The following is a 23,181-nucleotide window of genomic DNA, read 5'->3' on the forward strand; positions in this document are numbered from 1 at the left end:
CTTCTGGCCGAAGGCAGGAAAGGCGGGAAGCACAAGACTTACTTTCTATGAAATCTATTGGTTGAATCTTTCGTTTGATGCAGATGCTCTGAAATCCTTCTGTGTGTTCTTCGGTGGAGAGTGGACTGTTCGCGTGTCCTGCCCTCTCGTGCTTGGAATGGTTTCTCCCGTTTCCAGGGCAACGCACCACAACAATCGCCCGCCGTTCGCAGAACCCTGGGCAGCTTTGGCCCGCGCGGGAAGCGCTCCTGGAGCCGAATGAACCCGGGCTGAGCTGTGATGGCGTGATCTCGGTACCGGGTCAGGCGCTCTTTGGAGAGGTGACTTGGTCCACGAGGACACCAGGCGTTGCCCTTGGACACTTGTCTCTTCGCATCCTCCGTCTCCCTAGTGGGAAAGTTTTCTCAGCACCTCAGAGCTTTAATATCTTTTTTTTTTTTTCACTCGTCGCTGCCACGACACTTCATCTGTGCCTTTCGAAGGGAATTTGCCAAAGTCCACTTGTTCATTCATTTTGTCTAACTAGGTGTGCGCTCCCTGAGGGCAGATCTGTGCCTCGTAAGTATGAGAGGCCCTAGCTTCTCCCGGAAGGGCGGTTCGCGATGTGTGTCAAAGGAGTGGGCGAGCGAGTGGTCAGTGCGGAGCAAGAAGCCTGGGAAGTGGGAAGGTTCAAGGCAGGAATGTCTTCCCCTTTCCTCCTCCTCTTCCACTCGGTCCGTGGCGCGCTTGATTGAGCCGCGCAACCCCGGGAAAACCGCGGTGAAGAACCGCCCAGCTCTCACCACAGGTCCTGCCTTTGCGGAGCCCAGCTTACAGGCTGTTAATGAAGGGATTCCTGTACCGGGGATCTGTTAGATACGCGTGGTGAGGGCTTAGCAGGGGACGCACTTGCCGCTCTGAGAGAGGGGCTTAAGGAAGTGCGAATAACCTGGTGCTAATCGGAAAGAGCCGTCCTGCTGTGTAACAGCATGTGCAATGGTCCTGTGGCTGGAGAGAAGAAGCCCACCGAGACAGCAGCCCAGAGGCGAGGAGCAGGGTTCTCGTAAGGATGGCAGACCTTTGGGTCATTGAAAGGATTTAAGGCCATGGAGCAACACGGCAGTGGAGATGAAACAGCATAAACAGAATACCACATCCCCAAATGGCTGATGTTTAGATTTGGAGAAGTTGTGAAGAGGGGAAGGACGTTCTGTTTTCTTGTTCTTTAAACTGCGTCTTCATATAACCCTTTGACGGTGCACATCAGCAATGTCATGCTCAGTGACTCGTACTCAGAGCAAGTAGGCTGAGCACTTGAGGAGGGGAGAGCTCTCTTCTCGGGAAGCGAAAGCCAGTGCGAGTTTTATACGCTGATCTGTGCCCAGTGCCTAGTTTGTAGTTGGTGTTACAAACCATTAGGAAGAAATGGAGGCGAGTGTTCCTAGTTCTTTGCTCCTCCTTTTTAGAACAATTCTAAGATATAAAAATTGATTTCTAAGTTAATAGATGCATTTTTTTAAAAGAAACACATTTTTTAAGATTTATTTTATTTATTTGAAAGACAGAGTTACAGAGATAGAGAGAGATCTTCCATTCGTTGGTTCACTCCCCAGATGGCCACAATGGCTGGAGCTGTGCCAATCCGAAGCCAGGAGCCAGGAGCTTCCTCTGGGTCTCTCACGCGGGTACAAGGGCCCAAGGTCTTGGGCCATCTTCTACTGCTTTCCCAGGCCACAGCAGAGAGCTGGATTGAAAGAGGGGCAGCCAGGGCCTGAACTGGCACCCATATGGGATGCCGGCACTTCAGGCCAAGGCTTTAACCCACTGTGCCACAGCACCAGCCCCAATAGATGCATGTTTAATGTTTAGACTTTTGTTTGAAGTGATCATTTCAAAAGAAAATTCAAGTTGCACTCTGCCCTACAACAAATACTCAGAATTCATTGTAGATTTTTGATTTGTTTCCTTGTTTTTATCTTGCCTAAGCAATTCTCTCCCTCTGTTGACCGATTTTGCCAGTGGCACATTTCTTATTTAAGTCCATTTAAGTTGAAAACTCAAAAACAGGGCTATTCTGAAAAATTGTACATTCTGAAAACCTAAGTTATAGCTTTCAATACAATGGGTAATGCAGTATGTATGTATCATTTTATCTAAACCATACAAAGTCTTACTAAAACTTTGAGGTCTACCTTAAACTTCTCAAAAAAAAAAAAAAAAGGATGTTGTTTATATATTATACTCCATGGCAACAATTTTATCATTTCCAACAGATAATGGCTGTAAAACAAATGCTGGCTTACGTCTTCCTTTGTACTTTGTGGGAACTTAACACATAATCAAAAGGAGGTTTCAGGCCGGTGCCGCGGCTCACTAGGCTGATCCTCAGCCTGCGGCGCCAGCACCCTGGGCTCTAGTCCCGGTTGGGGCGCTGATTCTGTCCCGGTTGCTCCTCTTCCAGTCCACCTCTCTGCTGTGGCCCGGGAAGGCAGTGGAAGATGGCCCAGATGCTTGGGCCCTGCACCTGCATGGGAGACCAGGAGGAAGCACCTGGCTCCTGGCTTCGGATCGGCGCAGCGCGCTGGCCAGAGAGGCCACTTGGGGGGTGAACCAAAGGAAGGAAGACCTTTCTCTCTGTCTCTCTCTCTCTCTCACTAACTCTGCCTGTCCAAAAAAAAGAGGTCTCATGATGATGTTTAAAAGTAATTTATATTCTCTTTCTTTTTAGATTTACTTATTTGAAAGGGAGAGAGAGAGAGAGTCTTCCTTTTTTTTTTTTTTTTTTTTTTTTTGACAGGCAGAGTGGACAGTGAGAGAGAGACAGAGAGAAAGGTCTTCCTTTACCGTTGGTTCACCCTCCAATGGCCGCCGCGGCCAGCGTGCTGCGGCCGGCGCACCGCGCTGATCCGAAGGCAGGAGCCAGGTACTTCTCCTGGTCTCCCATGGGGTGCAGGGCCCAAGGACTTGGGCCATCCTCCACTGCACTCCCTGGCCACAGCAGAGAGCTGGCCTGGAAGAGGGGCAACCGGGACAGAATCCAGCGCCCCGACTGGGACTAGAACCCGGTGTGCTGGCGCCACAAGGCGGAGGATTAGCCTGTTGAGCCACGGCGCCGTCCCTGAGAGAGTCTTCCATCTGCTGGTTCATTCCCCAAATGCCAAATGGCCACAACTGGCAGAACTGGGCCAGGAAGCCAGGAGCCAAGAGCTTCTTGGTCTCCCACGTGGGTGCAGAGTCCCAAGGTCTTTGACTGTCTGCTGCTTTCCTAGATGCTTTAGCAGGGAGCTGGACAGGAAGTGGAACAGTTGGGATCGAACCATGCCCATATGGGATGTCGGCACTGCAGGAGGCGAATTAACCTTCTGTGCCACACCACCAGCCCTCGTGGTAATTTTGAATTCCAGTTTCCTCCCCTTGGCCCACTGAGTGTTCTTTCACCACAGTTTTAGATTGTTTATAGTGACTATTAAAACTCTCATACTTGGAGCGAGTGTTTGACGCAGAGGTTAAAATACCACTTGGGATGCTGCATCCCGTATCAGTGCCTGGGTTCGGGTCCTGGCTCTGCTGCCAATTCCAGATTCCTGCCAATGCACACTCCGGGAGGCAGCAGATGATGGTGTAGCAGCTGGATCCCTGACGTGTACGTGGGAAACACAGAATGAACTCTGGGCTTCCGGCTTTGACCTGGCCAAGTTGTGCCTTTTCTGGGCATTTGGGGAGTGAACCAGCAGATGGAAAAGATCTCTGTCTGTCTCTCTACCGTTCACATAATAATGTTAAGAATAACAACTCTCAAACTGAAAGTTGGACTGAAATTGAGAATCATTTTTCTCTTTTCTTCCTGTATTTCTCTATGTAAAGGAGGCTTTTTCTATAAAAGAAGCAGCCCTAAAGAGACTTTCAAAGTTAGCAGGATACAGCAAACCGCCCTAAGAAGCAACCATGCCTCTCGAAGGAGGAAAGACTGACATGGAGAGGATTGGCCTCTTTAGTGAGATGGAATACATTACTGTTGGTGATAAATATGTCTCACAATTTAATAGTAAGTGTTTACATGTATTTTTAACTGAATAGTGGGTATGTACTATATAAGTTTTGAATTTAGTTTTTAAGTTAAATGATATTTTTGATAGTCTATATTTTAAAGCATTAAGGTTCTAAGTTGATTAATTTGTGAAATTTTAAAAGATAACTTTTTAAGTAGGAAACTAATTTTATGGGGCTACACTCCCTCATTTATTGTTCTTATAGGAAACTTTATTTCTTTCTAAAGGAACATGGCATGGCAGAATATTTAGCTTTTAGTGTTTTGTTGTTGTTGTTATTTGCTTGTTTTGTGTTTTTGCTTAGATGGGACATTGTCCTATGCAAACAGCATATATGTTTGGTATCCAAGAAGGCCATCTCTTATCACTTTCCTGAATAATAAAATGCTAAATGAATAGCTGAAGGGGTTTTGGGAAAGTCATAAATAATAAAAGGAGCTAAAGTACATTGAATGTTTGAATATCCAATGACTTCTATGCAACAGTAAAACAAATATATGGATATGGAAACAGCTCCAAGATGCATGCTGAATAAAAAAATAAAGTGCAGAATAGTGTATATGCTATGCTAGACATTAAACATGGAAAAGGATATGTGTGAAAATGTTCAACTGAACATACCTAAACATTCTCTGGAAAACAAATTAATATTGTTGCCTATGGAAGAGGAACTGGGTGGTCAAGTGTGAGAGAAAGACTTACTGTGAAAATGTGTGTTACTGACTGTGGAAATTGTGAATGTCTCACAGGTACTCTTTTTTTTTGGACAGGCAGAGTGGACAGTGAGAGAGAGAGAGACAGAGAGAAAGGTCTTCCTTTTTGCCGTTGGTTCACCCTCCAATTGCCGCCACGGCCGGCGCATCACGCTGATCCAAAGCCAGGAGCCAGGTGCTTCTCCTGGTCTCCCATGGGGTGCAGGGCCCAAGCACTTGGGCCATCCTCCACTGCACTCCCGGGCCATAGCAGAGGGCTGGCCTGGAAGAGGGGCAACCAGGACAGAATCTGGCACCCCAACCGGGACTAGAACCCAGTGTGCCGGTGCCGCAAGGCGGAGGATTAGCCTATTGAGCCGCGGCACCGGCCACAGGTACTCTTATATTTTTGAAATTTAAGTTAAAGAATCAGTGATACAAATTAACGTTGCAACACACTTGTTGAATTAAGTGTTGTGTGCTTTTCAAAAAATTCTTCACATTGCTGAAGGACTTCTCAACTTGAGTTCTCTTAGATCCAAATTAAAAAGGAAGTTCAAATGCTTATGAAAACAGCCTCTAAATAATTACTTGGCTGCTAGTGTTTCATTGTATAAATGCCATGAGCTAAAAAATCCTCTTGATGACATTTGGGCTTTCTGTTATGTTTTTATGTTGCTGAATGAAACTGCTATGACCATTTACCTTTGTGTCTTTTAGTGGACATGGGCATTCATGTGTCTTGAATATACCTAGGAAGGGAATTAGGTATAGCCCTTCAACCTCACACACATTCTTTCTGATGTCTTGCACCAGGGTCCCTAGTATGTTAGAGTATATTGGAGGGAGATTAGAGTATATTGGAGGGAGAACAATGAATTCAATAATGAATTCAGTAACCTGTAAGGTCTCTTCCAGCTCTTAAATCCACAGTGTATAACCAACCCCTTACCCTAGTGTTAAAATATTTTAGTGAGGCCGGCCCCGCTGCTCAAAAGGCTAATCCTCCACCTTGCGGCGCCGGCACACCGGGTTCTAGTCCCGGTTAGGGCGCTGGATTCTTTCCTGGTTGCCCCTCTTCCAGGCCAGCTCTCTGCTGTGGCCAGGGAGTGCAGTGGAGGATGGCCCAAGTGCTTGGGCCCTGCACCCCATGGGAGACCAGGAGAAGCACCTGGCTCCTGCCATCGGATCAGCGCAGTGCGCCGGCCGCAGTGCGCCGGCCGTGGCGGCCATTGGAGGGTGAACCAACAGCAAAGGAAGACCTTTCTCTGTGTCTCTCTCTCTCACAGTCCACTCTGCCTGTCAAAAAAAAAAAAAAAAAAAAAAAAAAAAAAAAAAATTTTAGTGACAATCTCTTAGGACTTACAGTCAATAAAGCCTTTAACACAGAACTTTCTGTGAATGTTTTGAAGCTCTAATAAGACCTCAAAACTCATAACTAGCCTAAGTCTCATTTGGAAACTTTTACAAGTGATTTTTTCATGTCCTTTAATTACTAGTGAGCTCAAAATTATAGTATTCCTATTTTATTTTTAAAGGACCCTTCAATGAGGCTGCAAGCAAAAATAGACAGATGTTACCTGGGGGATCCAAAGGAATGTCTGATCTCCAGGCAGGTTATTTTGATTCCCAATTTGGAAGGATTTTTGAAGGTGAAGGCTATGTAAATCTGAATCAAGTGAAGAGACAGCATATGATGGAAGAAGCAAAAAAAAATCTAGGCAAAGCCTTTCTCCCTAGTAGTGGGGATAAAAAGCCGTAAGTGTTTGGGAAAATGTCTTAAGTGGATCTTCTGCACCGCTCTCTATTTAGCTTAAATGAAATACTCATTTTTCTCTAGGATTCAGTTATGTGAAATTAATTTTTAAGTACTATTCTCAGGATACTTTGTCTTAGGTGGAATCAGATTGGATGATTTAGATTGACAGGTTAATTTTGATTAAGTATATTCTTATTCTCATGTTATGTTTTGGATTATATATGTTACTGTTCCCTATTAGCTTGTATAATAAAAAACAAATAATAAAAATAAATAAATTTGTTAAAAAACTTTAAAGATTGAGGAAAAAGTTGCCTTTTTTTGATAAAGAAAATAGTTTATAGCGCCAGCCGTAGCGGCCATTTGGGGGGTGAACCAATGGAAGGAAGACCTTTCTCTCTGTCTCTCTCTCTCTCTCACTGTCTATCTGTCAAATAAAAAAATAAATATATTATCTTAAATTTATTGTGAAGACACTTTCATGGGGTTTAAAAATATTTTAATCTTGACAGTTATCAATGTAAAGGTTCAGTTTTTTCTTACCTTTAAATCATGAGTTTAACAAATAAGACCAAGTATTTTGTGTTATATAGCTGAGATCTGAAATACGATGCTTTTCACATTTATTAACTTTGAGTCTCTCAATTTAGAATTGATGGTGGATGAGAGCTGGTTGAGGTCTAACTTTGTGTTTATTTGCTGTATTTTCTTGAGACTAGGAAAACCATGTTTCTTGATTCAACCTTCTTTTAGTTCTAACAGGCACCTTCTCTTCTCAGCCAAAACAACTGTCTTTATTAAGAGTGGGAAATTTCTTCTTTTCTGCTATTACTGTCATTCCATCTTTTTTACTGTTTAGGTAGATTTTAATTATTTATTTTTACTATTTTCTAGACTTCTTTTTAGATTTAATTCAAAACTGCTATTTCTTTGTATGTATTTTATCTTTAAATAACTGTTTCCTAATTTTTAGTCTTTCCCTCAACTATGATGAAATTTGATCCATGTAGTAATATCTGGAAATTGTTGCATTGATATATTAGTTTATAATATGCTTATATTTGTTAGTCAAGAAATTATAATAATTTTATAATTAGACTAGCTTTCTTTTTGAAGTTCACAGATATGTGAGAAACCTCTGTAATTTTGTGGGTTACAGAAAGTGTTTCCAAAAAGAGAGATTCATGATGTAAACACAAAACTCTTACATGGGCACTTATTCAACATCAAATTATATAACCAGAGACATTAAATAAATTCTAAGTATAGTGATTTTCATTATTGCATGAAATCACATTCTATTTAAATTATACTACTGTATAATTGTCCTTTTGTTTGTAATATCATTGCTTTATTCCCTTACTGTATTTTAGAATTTTATGACATAGGGACTGGTGCTGTGGTGCAGTGGGTTAAGCCATAACCTGCAGTGCCGTCATCCCATTTGGGTACCTGCTGCTCCACTTCCAATGAAGCTCCCTGCTAATGTGCCTGGGAAAGCAGCAAAAGACAGCTGAAGTCCCTGGGCTGCTGCACCCACGTGGGAGACCTGGAGGAAGCTCCTGGCTTCAGCCTGGCCAAGCCCTGACTGTTGTGGCCATTTAGGGAGTGAACCAGTAGATGGAAGATCTCTCTCTCTCTCTCTCTTCCTCCCTCTCTCTCTCCCTTTCAAATTAATAAAATCTTTTTTTTTTAAAGGAGTTTTATGACATGAAGGCGCTTCAGAAGTTTTTGGAAAAATGGAATCAAAAGACAAGTTAGGCCGGCGCCGCGGCTCACTAGGCTAATCCTCCGCCTTCCAGCGCCGGCACACTGGGTTCTAGTCCCGGTCGGGGCACCGATTTTCTGTCCCGGTTGCCCCTCTTCCAGGCCAGCTCTCTGCTGTGGCCCAGGAGTGCAGTGGAGGATGGCCCAAGTCCTTGGGCCCTGCACCCCATGGGAGACAAGGCTAAGTACCTGGCTCCTGCCTTCGGATCAGCGCGGTGCATCAGCCGCAGCGTGCCGGCCGCGGCGGCCATTGGAGGGTGAACCAACGGCAAAAGGAAGACCTTTCTCTTTGTCTCTCTCTCTCTCTCACTATCCACTCTGCCTGTCAAAAAAAATATATAAATAAATAAAAATAAAAAAAGACAAGTTAATTTTGAAATTTGAAATTCATGCATAGAAGGGTCCTCAGAAAGTCCATGTAAGATATATATTATGAAAAACTATGCATGGATTTCAAAAGTGTTTTGGACTAAAATCATCTATTTTCTGTGAACTTTATGAACTGCCTGCATATGTTCATAGACAGGAATTAATGGATTTTTTTTTTTTTTGCAAAAATGTATTTATTTATTTGAAAGGCAGAGTTACAGAGAGACCGAGAGAGAGAGAGATGGAGAGAGAGAGAGATCTTTCATCTGCTGGCTGACTCCCCAAATGACTACAATGGCTGGGCTAGGCCTGGCTGAAGCCAGGAGTCAGGAGCTACATCCAGGTCTCCCACATTGGTGGCAGGGCCCAAGCACTTAGACCGTCTTCTGCTGTTTTCCCAGGTGCAATAGCAGGGAGCTGGATTGGAAGCAGCCAGGACTCAAACTGGTGCTCACATGGGATGCTGGCCTCCCAAATGGCAGTTTAACTGGCTGCACCACCACGCTGGCCCCTGAATATTCTCTCTTACTGAATTTTTTTTTTTTAAGATTTTATTGCCGGCACCGCGGCTCACTAGGCTAATCCTCTGCCTAGTGGCGCCGGCACACCGGGTTCTAGTCCTGGTTGGGGCGCCGGATTCTGTCCCGGTTGCCCCTCTTCCAGGCCAGCTCTCTGCTGTGGCCAGGGAGTGCAGTGGAGGATGGCCCAGGTGCTTGGGCCCTGCACCCCATGGGAGACCAGGAAAAGCACCTGGCTCCTGGCTCCTGCCATCGGATCAGCGCGGTGCGCCGGCTGCAGCGCGCCAGCCGCGGCGGCCATTGGAGGGTGAACCAACGGCAAAAGGAAGACCTTTCTCTCTCTCTCTCTCTCTCTCTCACTGTCCACTCTGCCTGTCAAAAAAAAAAAAAATTAAAAAAAAAGATTTTATTTATTTATTTGAGTGGTAGTTACAGAGAGAGAGAGAGAGAGGCCTTGCATCTGCCGGTTCACTCTCCAATTGGCCACAGAGGCCAGAGCTGCACCAATCCAAAGCTAGGAGCCAGGAACTTCTTCAGGGTCTCCCACCTGGGTGCAGGAGCCTGAGGAATTGGGCCATCTTCTATTGCTTTCCCAGGCCACAGCAGAGAGCTGGATCAGAAATGGAGCAGCTGGGTCTCAAACCGGCACCTATATGGGATGCCCGCGCTCAGGCCAGGGCGTTAACCCACTGCACCACAGCGTCTGCCCCCCAAAATCAGATTAAAATCTAACAAAATGTGTCTTTTTTTTGTACCAAAGTCAGGTAGCTTAGTTCCATTGTGTGTATTTTTCTCCTTTTCCAATCTTTTAAAAAAATGTTGTAAAATATATATAACATGAAATTTATCATTTAATCAAAACACAAAATTGTCTTTAAGATGTGGATTAGGAAGCTACTATGGAACCATAGGTGGTCCAATTCCATTCTTCAGTGCACAATCAAAACCCAGAGAAAAATATGAGGCACCTGGAAAGAACTTATACACAAACCCAGGAAAGAAAGGAACTGGATATGGGTAAGATATTTTAATACTTTCATGTAATTTTGAAATTTTTTTAAAGATTTGTTTATTTATTTGAAAGTCAGAGTTACAAAGCTGGGGGAGGGGAGCAGAGAGAGAGAGAGAGAGAGAGAGAGAGAGACAGAGACCGACCTTCCATCTGCTGCTTTGCTCCAGGTTGCTGCTGGGCCAGGTCGAAGCCAGGAGCCAGGATCTCCATCCAGGTCTCTCATGGGTGACAGGGGCCTGAGGACTTGTGCCCTCTTCTGCTGCTTTCTCAGGCCGTTAGCAGGGAGCTGGATCAGAAATGGAGCAGACAGACACTTGTGATGCCAGTGCCCATAGGGGTGGCGCTTTACCCACTACACCACAATGCTGGACCTATTTGTTTTGGATTTTTTTTTCTTTTGGTGAAGATTTGTTTATTTTATTTGGAAGTCAGAATTACAGAGGGAGAGAGAGAAGGAGAGACTGAGGGAGACACCTTCCATCCTCTAGTTTACTCCCCAGATGGCCGCAAAGGCTGGGCCAGAGCCAGGAGCCAGGAGCTTCTTCTGGGTCTCCCACATGGGGGCAGGGGCTTCAGCCATCCTCTGCTGCTTTCCTGGTGCATTAGCAGGGAGCCAGATTGGAAGTGGAGCAGCTGGGACAGGAACCCGTGCCTTAGGGGATACCAGTGTTGCTACACAGAATCAGCCCCTTGTTTTGAATTTTAAAAAAATAAAATTTCTGAGCCTCAAAGTGACCATGACTTATTTTCTTTCCTTAGCTATGCAAATATTACCATAGGTAAACAGTTTTCACATTCAGCTGATTTCTATGATGCACCCAAAGTAAATTATAAGGTAAAATATCTATTTTGAATTTTTCAAACTTCCTTTATTTGGTGGACTTGAAGAATTCACTTGTGGTGAAATTATGTTTTTGTTTGATCTGTTTATGTCACTGGACAGAACTAGCCTGATGTGTTTGGATTGTGATAATTTTGCCTTTTAATGCTAGATTCCCACATCTTGCTATAGAGCCTCTTAGTTCTTTTTTTTTTTTTTTAATTTATTTGCCAGGTAGATTTATAGACAGAGAGAAAGAGAGGTAGAGAGAAAGGTCTTCCTTCGGTTGGTTCACCCCCTAAATGGCCGCTATGGCTGGCACTGCCAGGTGCTTCTTCCTGGTCTCCCATGTGGGTGCAGGGCCCAAGCACCTGGGCCATCCTCCACTGCCCTCCTGGGCCACAGCAGAGAGCTGGACTGCAAGAGGAGCAACCAGGACTAGAACCCGGCGCCCATATGGGATGCTGGCGCTGCAGGCAGAGGATTAACAAAGTGAGCCACGGCGCTGGCTCCACAATTAATATGAGCCTCTTAGTTCTAATAATAGTTGTGTGTACTTACTGGGTACAGTGTGATAATTAGATACTTGTATATAATATGCAATGATCAAATCAGGATAATTAACATTTCTGTCTCCTTAAATGTTTATCTGTTGTTCATGCTGGGAAGCTGCCAACACCTCTTTTGCAGTTCTTTATAAAATCTGTAGCTTTTGTAAACTAGAGTCAACCTAGTGTGTTGTGGTGCCTGGAACTTACTCTTTCCATCGAACTGTACTGTGGTACCCATTATCGATAGAACACTTGTCCTGGGTGTGGGCATAACCCATTTGTGAAATTGGCCACTGTCCTGTCTCACAATACTGCAGCCAATTAAAGCCACCATAGCAACATTACAAATTACCATATGCTTCCCATGAAAACAATTTTGAGAGACACATCCTCAAAGGAAAACCAGAATACAAATGAATTATCTGTACCCTTGTGATGGAGAAGAGGAGAGAGCCGATTGCCAAGGAGTGAGTGTTCTACAGGCTGGACAGATTAAAAAAAAAGAAAAATCTGAAAAGAGAAAAAATTTTCTGAATGTGCTGCAGCAGAATTCCTGTAGTGAAAATTAGTCTTCTCTGGGATAACTATTTTAGATTTCATTTCTCAGATGTTTTCTCTTCACTTTGTTGAATGATAAAATACCAGTTTCATATTTGCAAGGAGTGAAAAAAGTGTATCAAGAATTTCACTCTTTTTAAAATTTGTATTTCATATCCTAAGTTCTTTTGTTACTTTATTAACAGCTAGCATTTTTTTTGAAAAAGATTTATTTATTTGAAAGGCAGAGTTAAAGAGAGGCAGAGAGAGAGGTCTTCCATCTGATGGTTCACTCCCCAAATGGCCACAATGGCCAGAGCTGTGCCGATCTGAAGCCAGGAGCCAGGAGCTTCTTCCTGGTCTCCCACATGGATGCAGAGGTCCAAACACTTGGGCTAGTTTCTAGTGCTTTCCCAGGCCATAGCAGAGAGCTCGATTGGAAGTGAAGCAGCCAGGACTTGGACTGGAGTCCATTTGGGATGCTGGCACTGCAGGCTGTGGCTTTACTTGCTATACCACGGCACTGGTCCCAACAGCTAGCAATTTAAAAACAATTTATGGGGGCCAAACTTGAAGAATCTGTATGAAGGAATTCACCTCTACCTACCGTCCCCCACCCCTACCCCTAGACTACCTAAGATATAAAAACGTCCAGCCCCTGGTGTCTGGGCCCTTTGCCTTGTGTTTGGTCTGTGTGCACGCTGGCAGTTGCTCAATCTGAGTTTATTTTCTTTGAATAAATTCAGTTTGGCTGTGAAAAAAAATTAATTTACTTAGAGAAAGAGAGAAAGAAAGAGAGACACAGAGATTTTCCATCTTCTAGTTCACTTCCCAAATGCTTACAATGGCCAGGGATGTAATCAAAGTCTCCCATGTGAGCAACAGAAACCTAAGTACTTGAGCCCTCACCCCAGCCTCTCCGCGCTTGCGTTAGCAAGAAGCTGTAGTCAGGAACCAGAGCCTGGTATGGAACCTAGGTCCTCCAGTGGAATGCAGGCATCTGAACCAGCAGCTTAACTCTAGACTAAATACCCACGCCAGGCTCTGGATTTTTATACTTAGTGTTGTCCCATGGAAAAATCTGCAATACGAGAGGGGTGGAAATGACCCATTTTGCTTGAATACTAGGTAGATACAAATAATATAACAGAAAGACGCTATGAGAAAATTCAGTGTTTTTTATTCTTAGAAGAAACTAGCATTGGTTGAAGATTTACCATGTGCTGAGTGCTTTATATAATCTCAATCAATCTTTACAATGGTGTTAAAAAGGGGGGGGAGATGATATCACCCCCATTTACAGTTGAAGATGTGACTCTGCAGGGGTAACTTTCCCAGTGTCCCTGCCTGAGAAATGACAGCAGTCAGTAAGGAGGTAGGGTTTGAACCAAAGACCAGTCCTTTTTTAACTACATCATTCTGCTCAGAGAGTTAATGGAGATTTGTTTAGATGATAAATAGATCACTACACTTCAAATAAACATATCTAAAATGAATAATAGCTATGCTTATTCATAAGTAGGCATATCTTTAGTGTCATAAAAATGAATTTAACTAAGGAATGTGTTTATTAAAAAACTTCCTCCATTACTATAATCTACATGCTTACATTAAGATTTAAAAGAAGGTGGGGCCAGCGCTGTGGTGCAGCAGGTTAAAGCCTTGGCCTGAAGTGCTAGCATCCCATATGGGTGCCAGTTCTAGTCCCAGCTGCTCCTCTTCCAATCCAGCTCTCTGCTATGGCCTGGGATAGCAGTAGAAGATGGCCCAAGTCCTTAGGCCCCTGCACCCGCATGGGAGACCCGGAGGAAGCTCCTGGCTCCTGGCTTCGGCCGTCGTGGCCATCTGGGGAGTGAAGCAGCGGATGGAAGACCTCTTTTTCTCTCTGTCTCTACCTCTCTCTGTAACTGTCTTTCAAATAAATAAAATAAAATAAATCTTAAAAAAAAGAGAAAAAGTTTCTTAAAAAAAAGATTTAAAAGAAGGTTTGACTCTAAGTTATTTCCAGTTTGCATAATTCTGCTATGTAATTTTGACCTCGATTTACAGAAAGAGAATGAAGCACACCGTCGTTTACTCAAAGGAACACCTTTCAAGTTAAATCTTTATCCAAAGGATTATTTTGACACCAATCCTTACTCTTTTGAGAAAGCTTTGCCACCCATTAAAAAAGTGGAAAAGAAAGAAGTGCTTTCAAGCCCTTTTAAACCCTCTTCTCCTGGTAAAAAGGTAAGTTAAAAATTGGGAGCATCTTAATGAAATCCTGTCTCTTATTGTCAAATTATTTTATTACCCACATAAATAATAAACTTATTCATATGGATGCCAAGAATCATGGAACCACACTTATAGAATTATGAGAAATCACAAAGCATGACTAGTGTAGAGGATAATGAAGCTTTTGTAATGAAGGGATTTTTAATCACTTCAATTGCATGTGAATTGACAATGAATTTTTGATGTGTCTCTCTAGATGCTAGGCCTAGTGTTTCTCAAAAAAATTCCTGTTTCTGAGCTACCTCCTTACTACAGAAATTTACAAATGAGAATAAAAATTAAAATGCTCTGACACTTTATAAACCTTATTTTATAATTTTTCCCCTATGAATTTCCTGTTCATTTTCCCTGTGGACTTTTTATTAGGATGTTTGTGGTTTTTCATACTGATTTACAAGATCATGTATTAAGGCTACTACTCTTTTGTCATTTGTGTTGAAAGTAATTTTTCTAGTCTGTTGGATTTTGACTTTGTTTCGATATTTTGTGTTTGGAAATTTAATAATTTAGGGCAGGCACAGACTCAGGAGTCTCTGCTCAGCTGGTTGCTGGGCGCAGACAGGAGCTTGCACAGCTAGCACAGCTGTTACATACGTCGACAATGGCACCCGCTCTCTATCGGCTTGTTACAGGACGCCATTGCAGGGTAACTGGGGAGAGAGAATGTGCTCTCCCTCCTTTTTTTCCTCTTCTAGTTTGGCAGGTACACTACCCACCACAGGGCTCCAAGCCAGATTCCCTCCAGACTTTTCTTGAAGCTTTATTCTTGGGCTTTTGCATTCTGGAGTCGCTCTCCCAAGCTGGTGCGGAGGCTCTGGGCTGCTGGGGTCCTGATTGGTGCATGTCCACACCCTCTATGTAGGTTGGCTGTGTCCTTCCAATTTGAGTAGAGTTTCCTCTGCCATTTTCTCCCCAACTCTTCCCTGAAACTGCACTCCTTCCACTTTTTTTTTTTTTTAAACTATCTTCTCCTAGACTAGAGTGGTAAGCTCCCTCTTTACTCCACCATATTAATTCCTCCCCGTCATTCCTTCTTAAAACAAAGTATCCATTTATAACATGCCGATTTTTGGAGGCATTGTCCTTATAATCTTTTCAGAAAGCATCAGTGATTTCACCATTTTACCCATGTTTTCCAATATAACTTTGATATTCTTTCTTTAATTTTAGCACAATGGATGCTCTGACAGGGGCTTTTTTCACATTGGTGTCATATCCTTCCTAGTGCCTCAAACTAGATCTTCGTCTTTTTTTTTTTTTTTTTTGGATTAAGGATTTTATTTATTTACTTGAAAGTCAGAGTTACAGAGAGGGAGAGGAAGAGAGAGAGAGAGAAAGAAAGAGAGAGAGAGAGAGAGGCCCTCCACCTGCTGATTCACTCCCCAAATGGCTGCAATGGTTGGAGCTGAGCTGATCTGAAGCCAGGAGCCAAGAGCTTCCTCTGGGTTTCCCATGCAGGTACAGGGGGGCCCAAGAACTTGGGCCATCTTCCACTGCTTTCTCAGGCCATAGCAGAACAGCTGGGACCCAAACTGGTGCCCATATGGGATGCTGGTTACTGTAGGCAGCGGCTCTACCTGCTCTGCCACAGTGCCAGCCCCAGTAATGAATGTTTCTATTTCCTAATCACAGTGTGTTTGGAGCCTTTAAACTTTTACTTTGTAGTTTTCACAAAATAGATAGTGTCAAATATGAGTATAGTCCCCTCACTTTGCTGTAGAACTTATTTCTACTGTACCTGTGTTTTGGTATCCATTAACCAATCTCTTCAATGACCACCTCCTAACTCCCTCTTCAGTCTCTAATAATCACTATTCTATGTTCAGATCAATTTTTTAATCTTTCATATATTAGAGAAAATGTTTGACATTGCCTTTTGTGTCTAATATTTCACCAACATGATGTTCTCTGGCTCCATCCATTTTGCTGCAAATGACAGAATTTTGTTCTTTTTCATGGCTGAACAATAATACATTGTGTATATGAGTATGTAGCACATTGCTATTATCCATTGTTGTGCAACTAGATTGATTCCATATCTTAGAAATTGTGAATAATGCTGCAATGAATATGATGGTGCAGAATGATAGTGCAGATATCTCTAGTTCCTAATTTAATTTCCTTTAGATATATATCCAGAAGTTAGAGTACAGGATCACAAGGCAGATCTGTTGATTTTTCAAACAACTTCAATAAGGTTTTACATACTGCTTCTACAAATTTATTTTTCTACCAACAGTGTGTAAGGGTTGCCTTTTTTCTACATTCTCACCAATACTTGCTATTATAATTTTTGTTGGATCTTCTAGATCTTGTTAATAAATGTTATAACAAGTTGGTATGTTTTGATGCAAAAAATTTTCAAAATACATGCATAGTTTTTTTCATAACATATGTTGTCCATGAGTATTTTTAAGTTTTATGTATTTATTTGAGAGGCAGAGAAAGGGAGAGGAAGAGGGGAGGAGGAGAGATTTTCCATATACTAGTTCACTCTCCAAATGCCTGAAACATCCAAGTCTTGGTGACACCAAAACCCGGAGCTGGGAACTCATCCAAGTCTCCCACATGCATACCAGGGAGCCAAGTACTTGGTCTATACCTGCTGCCTCCAAAGCATAGTAGCAGATAGCCTGATTGGAAATGAAGGTGGGACTCAAACCCAGGTGCTCCAGTAGGGGTTGCCAGTGCCCCAAATCGCAGCTTAACTCTGCCATAACACTTGCTCCTTCTATGAACTTTTTGGAGACCCCCTTATATATATTTGTATTTTTAACTCCTTAATTTTGCTTTTACATTGAAAAATTAACTTATCTTACATTTCTTCTTATTTTTCTTTTCAAAATAATCCATATGGTCTTCAATCTGGAAAACTTGAAAAATTATAACCATATAAAAGGTCTTCAAAGAGTTCATGAAAATTTACATTATCTTTTCATTTCTTTCTCCATGAACTTTTTGAAGCAGCATGTTTTAAATCAACTTTAAATTCATGTATATTTGATTTAGACACTACATTGAAATGAAACCTAATTAAGTGGGTTATTATTATTCTTTACAATTTTCTTGGTGACTATAAAGATAAAAATCCCATCAAATCAGTTTAAAACGTTAAAGCAAATATTTGTATTTAGGTAGAAAAATATTTTGATTTCCCTTTATAGATGATAAGAAAACTATAAAGTACATTTAATTTTCTTATCATCTTCTCTTTCTATGTATTATTGCTTTAAAATTCTTTTTAAATCTTCTCCATCACTGACTGGCATGTTGTAAACTTATGTTATGCTAGGCTCCCTGTTCCTCATTCCTTATGAAAATATCTTTTACCTATGTCTCATTCTCTCAGTAATACATAAGCTCATCCCCTAACTAGGTGATGACCTGATCTAAAAAAATTCTTACTAAAATATTTGGTAATAGTTTAGATTATTATCTGACTGAACATTTTCATTTTTACAGAGAATGTCTGGAATTGTTAAGTTTCAATCTTGTAGAATCGGTGGTCAGGAGACTCTTTGCTTGTATTGAATTAGTATAGATAACTTTCTTTAAATGTAAAACCAACTCCACACACTACAAAAATATGTCTGAACTCTATCACCTACTCTTGAAGAAGCATTTTACAAAAACGCAGCAATTTTTTCATGTCTTTTTTTGTAGGCTGGTGGAATGAAGGCAGGGACATTTGACCCTTATCCATCACATTCTGCTGACCCTTATACGGTGAAATTGGTAAAAGGGATTTCTGGCAAAGGTGGTAAGATTTTCCATCCACCAAGTGGACCAAAAAGCAGGCCGATTGAAAGTATAATGACTTTGAATGTCAAAAGGTAAGGAGAGTTGACAGTTAGTTCATAAACCAAGAAAAAATTATTTTGAACTTTTAGATTTTTCCAAGATAATATTCTTGTTTATATATATATATACATATACACACACATATATACATAAGTGCTGAATTTGTGTGACTTTACAAATCTCAGCCCCCTCAATATATTTGCCCCCAATGCAGAAATTCTTTTTCATCTCCTGAAGTTTCTAATTGAAAGAAGTTAATTTATTTATGCCAAACTATTCTGTTCATAATTTCTGAAGCAGATCAATAACACATTACTATGAATCATTTGGAGATGAGGTATTTGTAGTTCAATTTGCAGTACCTGTGAACATTGGCTGTTTCTCAATAATTGTGGGGAACCCTCAAGATGCTGGAGAGTTCTGTTTCTAACTTTGAAACATCCTTCTGTGAAAACAGGAAATATTCTGATTGAAAATGTGAAATGCCCCCATATGTATATATATTGTCAAAATATCTTAAAACTTCTATTTTGTCCAGGTTTTAAGCACTCTCAAAATTGATAATATTCTTTGGAATTTAGAATATGAACTTAGAAAAAAATCAGTCATTCTTTGTATCTGTATGTGTGTGCAAAATCATAAAGTGGAAGAATTCAGTTGATGCTTTTATCCATTGAAAGTCTGTAATGACATTAAATCAATCCACACATCTCTAACTCTGATGCAGTCACCCAGTAGATTAGGAAAAGGTGTGAAAGGCAGGCAAGGGAAGAGTCTTGAGAGGGCCCAGTTGTCCAGAGACTGAAATTACTCAGAGCTGAAGTGAGTGATAACCCATCCAGCACATACGTGGCTCTATGAAAGTGACTGCAAATGACGGGGGAGGAGGGCGGTTAAAAGGAGCACTGGAAAAGGAGCTTTGGTTTCCAGCCTGCTGGATACTTGGCCCAACTTGGCTAAATGTGAGCACATCTCAGCACATCTCAGCACCTCTGGATTCCCCTTGCTCCTCCCCGTAGGCTAGCAGTTACAGTGGGGAAAATTTGCACGTTTTCCCTCAAAACCCAGAGGGGAGGGGAGGTAACAAGCATCAGGTTGCCTCAACCCTGACTCCCCAGAGTCAGAACGGCTCTCTGGTGCCTCTTCCTAGAGAGATTTGTATTAGCAGAGCTCCAAATAAAGGAGATAGACACCATGATGCTTGGAGACATGCTGTCTTCTGTGGGTTGGTGACCAGGGATCTCAGAAACGAGGGACAATGAATGACACTGGAGTGTCCATTCCTCAGTCACCACTGCCCACCCGCCCCACCTTCCACAGCCTCCACCCCGCCATCTTGTCTCCTGCAGTGGCTGTTCAGATGGGCCACCGGAACATTCTCGTCTTGCCTCGACTTCCTTCTGCCCAGGATGCTCTCCTTGCTTTAGCCTTGAGGGTGGGTTTTCAGCTCCATGTAATGAATGGAGAACTCATGTCTTTGCCATGGCTCCCAGTTCACCCCTCACTGTGCTTGGTTTCCCCATATTTGCCATCGGGGTTGGACATGTGGCAGTTCTGTACCACCAGCCACCATGATGTGCCACTTTCTTAATATACAGATTTATGGGGGCCAGTGCTGCTGCGTAGTGAGTGAAACTGCTGTCTAGAGTGCTGGCATCCCATATAGACGCCAGTGCTAGTCCCAGCTGCTCCACTTCCAATCCAGCTCTCTGCTATGACCTGGGAAAGCAGAAGACGATGGCCCAAGTCCTTGGACACCTGCACCCACGTGGGAGACCCAGAAGAAGCTCCTGGTTCCTGACTATGGATTGGCTCAGCTCTGGCTGTTGTGGCCATCTGGGGAGTGAACTAGCAGATGGAAGACCTTTCTCTCTCTGCCTCTGCCTCTCTGTAGCTCTGCCTTTCAAATAAGTAAATAAGTAATAAATCTTTAAAAATATATACTAATTTATTTATTTAGGTGAAATGCAAAGAGAGGGAGAGAGGGAGAGGGGAGGGAGGGAGGGAGAGAGAGAGAGAGAGAGAAAGAGAGAGAGAGAACATCTTATTTTCCATCTGCTTGTTTACTCTCCAAATGAGTACAACAGCCAGCAGGCCTGGGCTCATCCAAAGCCAAGAGCCTAGAACTCCATTCCAGTCTCCTACATGGGTATCAAGGGCCCAAACACTTGGGCCATCTTCTGCTGCCTTCCCAGGCACATTAGTAAAGTTGGATTGGGAGCAGAATAGCTATGACACAAACTGGAACTCCATTATGGGATGCAGGCATTGCAAGTGGTAGCCCATCCTGCTGCAGTGCAATGCTGGCCCCATGTACCCACTTTAATGCTGTCTTCCTGTTATTATTTTCAGGCACCCTTTGTTTTTTAAAGATTTATTTATTTATTTATTTGAAAGTCAGATTACACAGAGAGAAGGAGAGGCAGAGAGGAGAGAGAGAGAGAGGTCTTTCCATCTGCTGGTTCACTCCCCAGTTGGCTGCAACAATCGGAGCTGTGTCAATCTGAAGCCAGGAGCCAGGAGCTTCCTCTGGGTTTCCCATGTGGGCGCAGGGGCCCAAGCACTTGGGCCATCCTCCACCACTTTCCCAGGCCACAGCAGAGAGCTGGATTGGAAATGGAGCAGGGGGCCGTCGCTATGGCATAGTGGGTGAAGCCGCTGCCTGCAGTGCCGGCATCCCATATGGGCACCGGTTCGAGTCCCAGCTGCTCCACTTCTGATCCAGCTCTTTACTATGACATGAGAGAGCAGTAGATGTTGGCCCAAGTTCTTGGGCCCTTGTGCCCGCATCGGAGACCTGAAAGAAGCTCCTGACTCCTTGGCTTAGGATCTATGCAGCTCCAGCTTTTGCTTTGGTGTGATGGAACGAGAAGGCCATGCCAAGATGGCTGCTGGCAAGCCAGCATCAGTTACTCAGGAATGGCTTTGAAACCCACCTGGCAACAGAGCCTGCCTGGCAACAGGCTGTGATTGGATGGCTTCGGAGCCTGCCTGGCAACAGGCTGTGATTGGTTAGGGCATAGACCACCCCTTGACTAGATTGGCTGTCTTGGCTATATAAGATGTTGTACCAACTGAAATAAACGAGTCTGCGGGCTGCTCGCCTCTGCCCGCTTTCGCCCGACTCCTGGGGTCTGTGTGGTGACTCCGTGCCTCTTGGCCCCACCATGTTCCTCCTCTCAGGAATGAATCCTCTCAGGAACAAATCAACAGCAACACTTTGGGGAGTGAACCAGTGGATGGAAGACATTCTCTCTTTCTTTCTCTCTGCCTCTGCCTCGCTGTAACTCTGCCTTTCAAATAAATAAATAAATCTTAAAACAAATAAATTTAAAAACAAAAAATCTCTAATAGTTATGAAACCACAGAAGTTATGAAAAGAAGTTAAATGATGCAACTAATACAAAATTATTGACTTATGGAATGCTATTATGAGTGAAGTAGTGTAGGTGAAGCGACTAATTCTCATTTAATGTAATAATTAATTAATCAAGATTTCCAAGTGTACTATGTATTGCTGATTTTTTATGTGGATTAAAAAAGTAGGTTTTGGAAATGTATTTTGAATTATGTCAAACTAACCTTCATTTTAAAAAGCTAACATTGATGACAGCATAACTGACTTATATGTATTTTATCTGTCCTTTATAGCACTTTGGTGAAGTAAAGAAAGTTTATTTTGATGCAGCAAAATTCAAATTTTCTGAAAGAACTGATGTAGGCCTCTGGGCTTTCTTATATAGCCAAGTGATTTCCCCTAGACTTTGGGATAAATTCATGTCATTTAAACCACGGTTGTAGCAATGATTTTCTTTGTAGACTAGTTGGTAGAGTGCTAGACCTGGAAACAAGAAGATAGAGAACTTTTTTCCCCTGTGTCCATTGACCTAATGCTTTGGTGAGCCACCTAGCAGTAATCTACCCAACTTTATCCAATAGCTCAGCCAGTAAAATTGGAATTTTTCTCACTGCACTCATCCTCAAATACATGAAATAGTGGCAGGGGGGAGTGAGAGGAGGCAGTTCAAAAATTTTCTCTGTGTTCTTTTCTGTCCAGAGCACAAACCTGAGAAAGTTCTGAGTATATATCTATATATATATATATATATATATATATGTATATTTGGACCAGGGAAACCAGAGTAAGTTATTGTTCTTTTGAAAAACCACAAGTTTATCTTCTGTTTAAGATTTTTTTTTCTTAATTTTAGAGGTAGAGATAGAGAGAGCGAGCTGCTATCTGCTGTTTCACCCTCCTAATGCCTGCAATGGCCAAGGTTGTGTTGGCTCAAAGCCGGGATTTGGGAAGTCAATCCAGGTCTTCCAACATGGGTGGCTGGGGCCAGTTACTGGAGCCATCACCACTGCCACCCTCCCAGGGTCTGCCTCATCAACAAGCTGGGGTCTGAAGCAGAAGCAGTCTGAAACCCAGGCACTCTGATGTGGAACACAGGCTAATTCACCAGTTTTAACCACTAGGCCAAATGCACACCCCTGTTTAATAAATTTTTTATTGAAAATTTTCTTTTCATATTATAACAAATATTTTCCTAAATCAGGTTTTAGCTTCTTTTACCTTAACTTCAGAACACGCAAACCTCTACATAGTAGTATTTGAAACTGATTCCATAAAATCATAGCATTTTCTCAGTATTTCTAACTTAAAATAAGAAGGTAAGTTGGTGAGAAAATTTTGTTTTTGTTAATATGTTGTACAATTGTTTTAAATCTTTTAGTGCGAAATTTTTTATGAGAATGTACAGATATGTTACTTGAACATATAAACTTAAATATGCATTTATTTTCTTATTTTAGGGCACTAAATTCGAAGAACTACAAGAGTGCCTCAGTACAGTCCTATTAGCAACTGGAAGATGAGTAGCTTTCTAGATATTAGTTACTATCAATTCATTATCAAGACTAAATATGTGGAAAAATGTAAGATGTTGTGGAAAAGACTGCTCAAGTATTTAAAAGAAGTTGAAAGCTCCAAATCTAACAGTCTTATTTTACTACTACTAGTTTGTTAATAAATAGTATTTGCTAATTA

General features: G+C 42.3%; 1 protein-coding gene across 1 annotated transcript; it reads left to right on the top strand.

The window, feature by feature from the left end:
• The first annotated feature begins 81 nt into the window (after nt 1–81).
• On the top strand, nt 82–23,181 carry CFAP96 (cilia and flagella associated protein 96). Its single transcript, XM_002709497.6, has 8 exons — nt 82–558; nt 3,844–4,024; nt 6,259–6,478; nt 10,013–10,150; nt 10,905–10,980; nt 14,103–14,282; nt 17,994–18,163; nt 22,947–23,181. Exons 2-8 carry the CDS (start codon nt 3,925–3,927, stop codon nt 22,993–22,995), a joined length of 933 nt encoding a protein of 310 aa, XP_002709543.3. The 5' UTR covers nt 82–558; nt 3,844–3,924; the 3' UTR covers nt 22,996–23,181.

This window comes from Oryctolagus cuniculus, chromosome 2 (genome assembly GCF_051225735.1).
Source record: "Oryctolagus cuniculus isolate XC-2025 breed Fujian yellow rabbit chromosome 2, ASM5122573v1, whole genome shotgun sequence".
NCBI lineage: Eukaryota > Metazoa > Chordata > Mammalia > Lagomorpha > Leporidae > Oryctolagus > Oryctolagus cuniculus.

Coding starts and splice junctions, on each gene's coding strand:
- CFAP96 (XM_002709497.6), top strand. CDS start 3,925: ATGCCTCTCGAAGGAGGAAAGACTGACATGGAGAGGATTGGCCTCTTT. Junction 4,025..6,258: donor ATATGTCTCACAATTTAATA/GTAAGTGTTTAC, acceptor TTATTTTTAAAG/GACCCTTCAATGAGGCTGCA. Junction 18,164..22,946: donor ATGACTTTGAATGTCAAAAG/GTAAGGAGAGTT, acceptor TTCTTATTTTAG/GGCACTAAATTCGAAGAACT.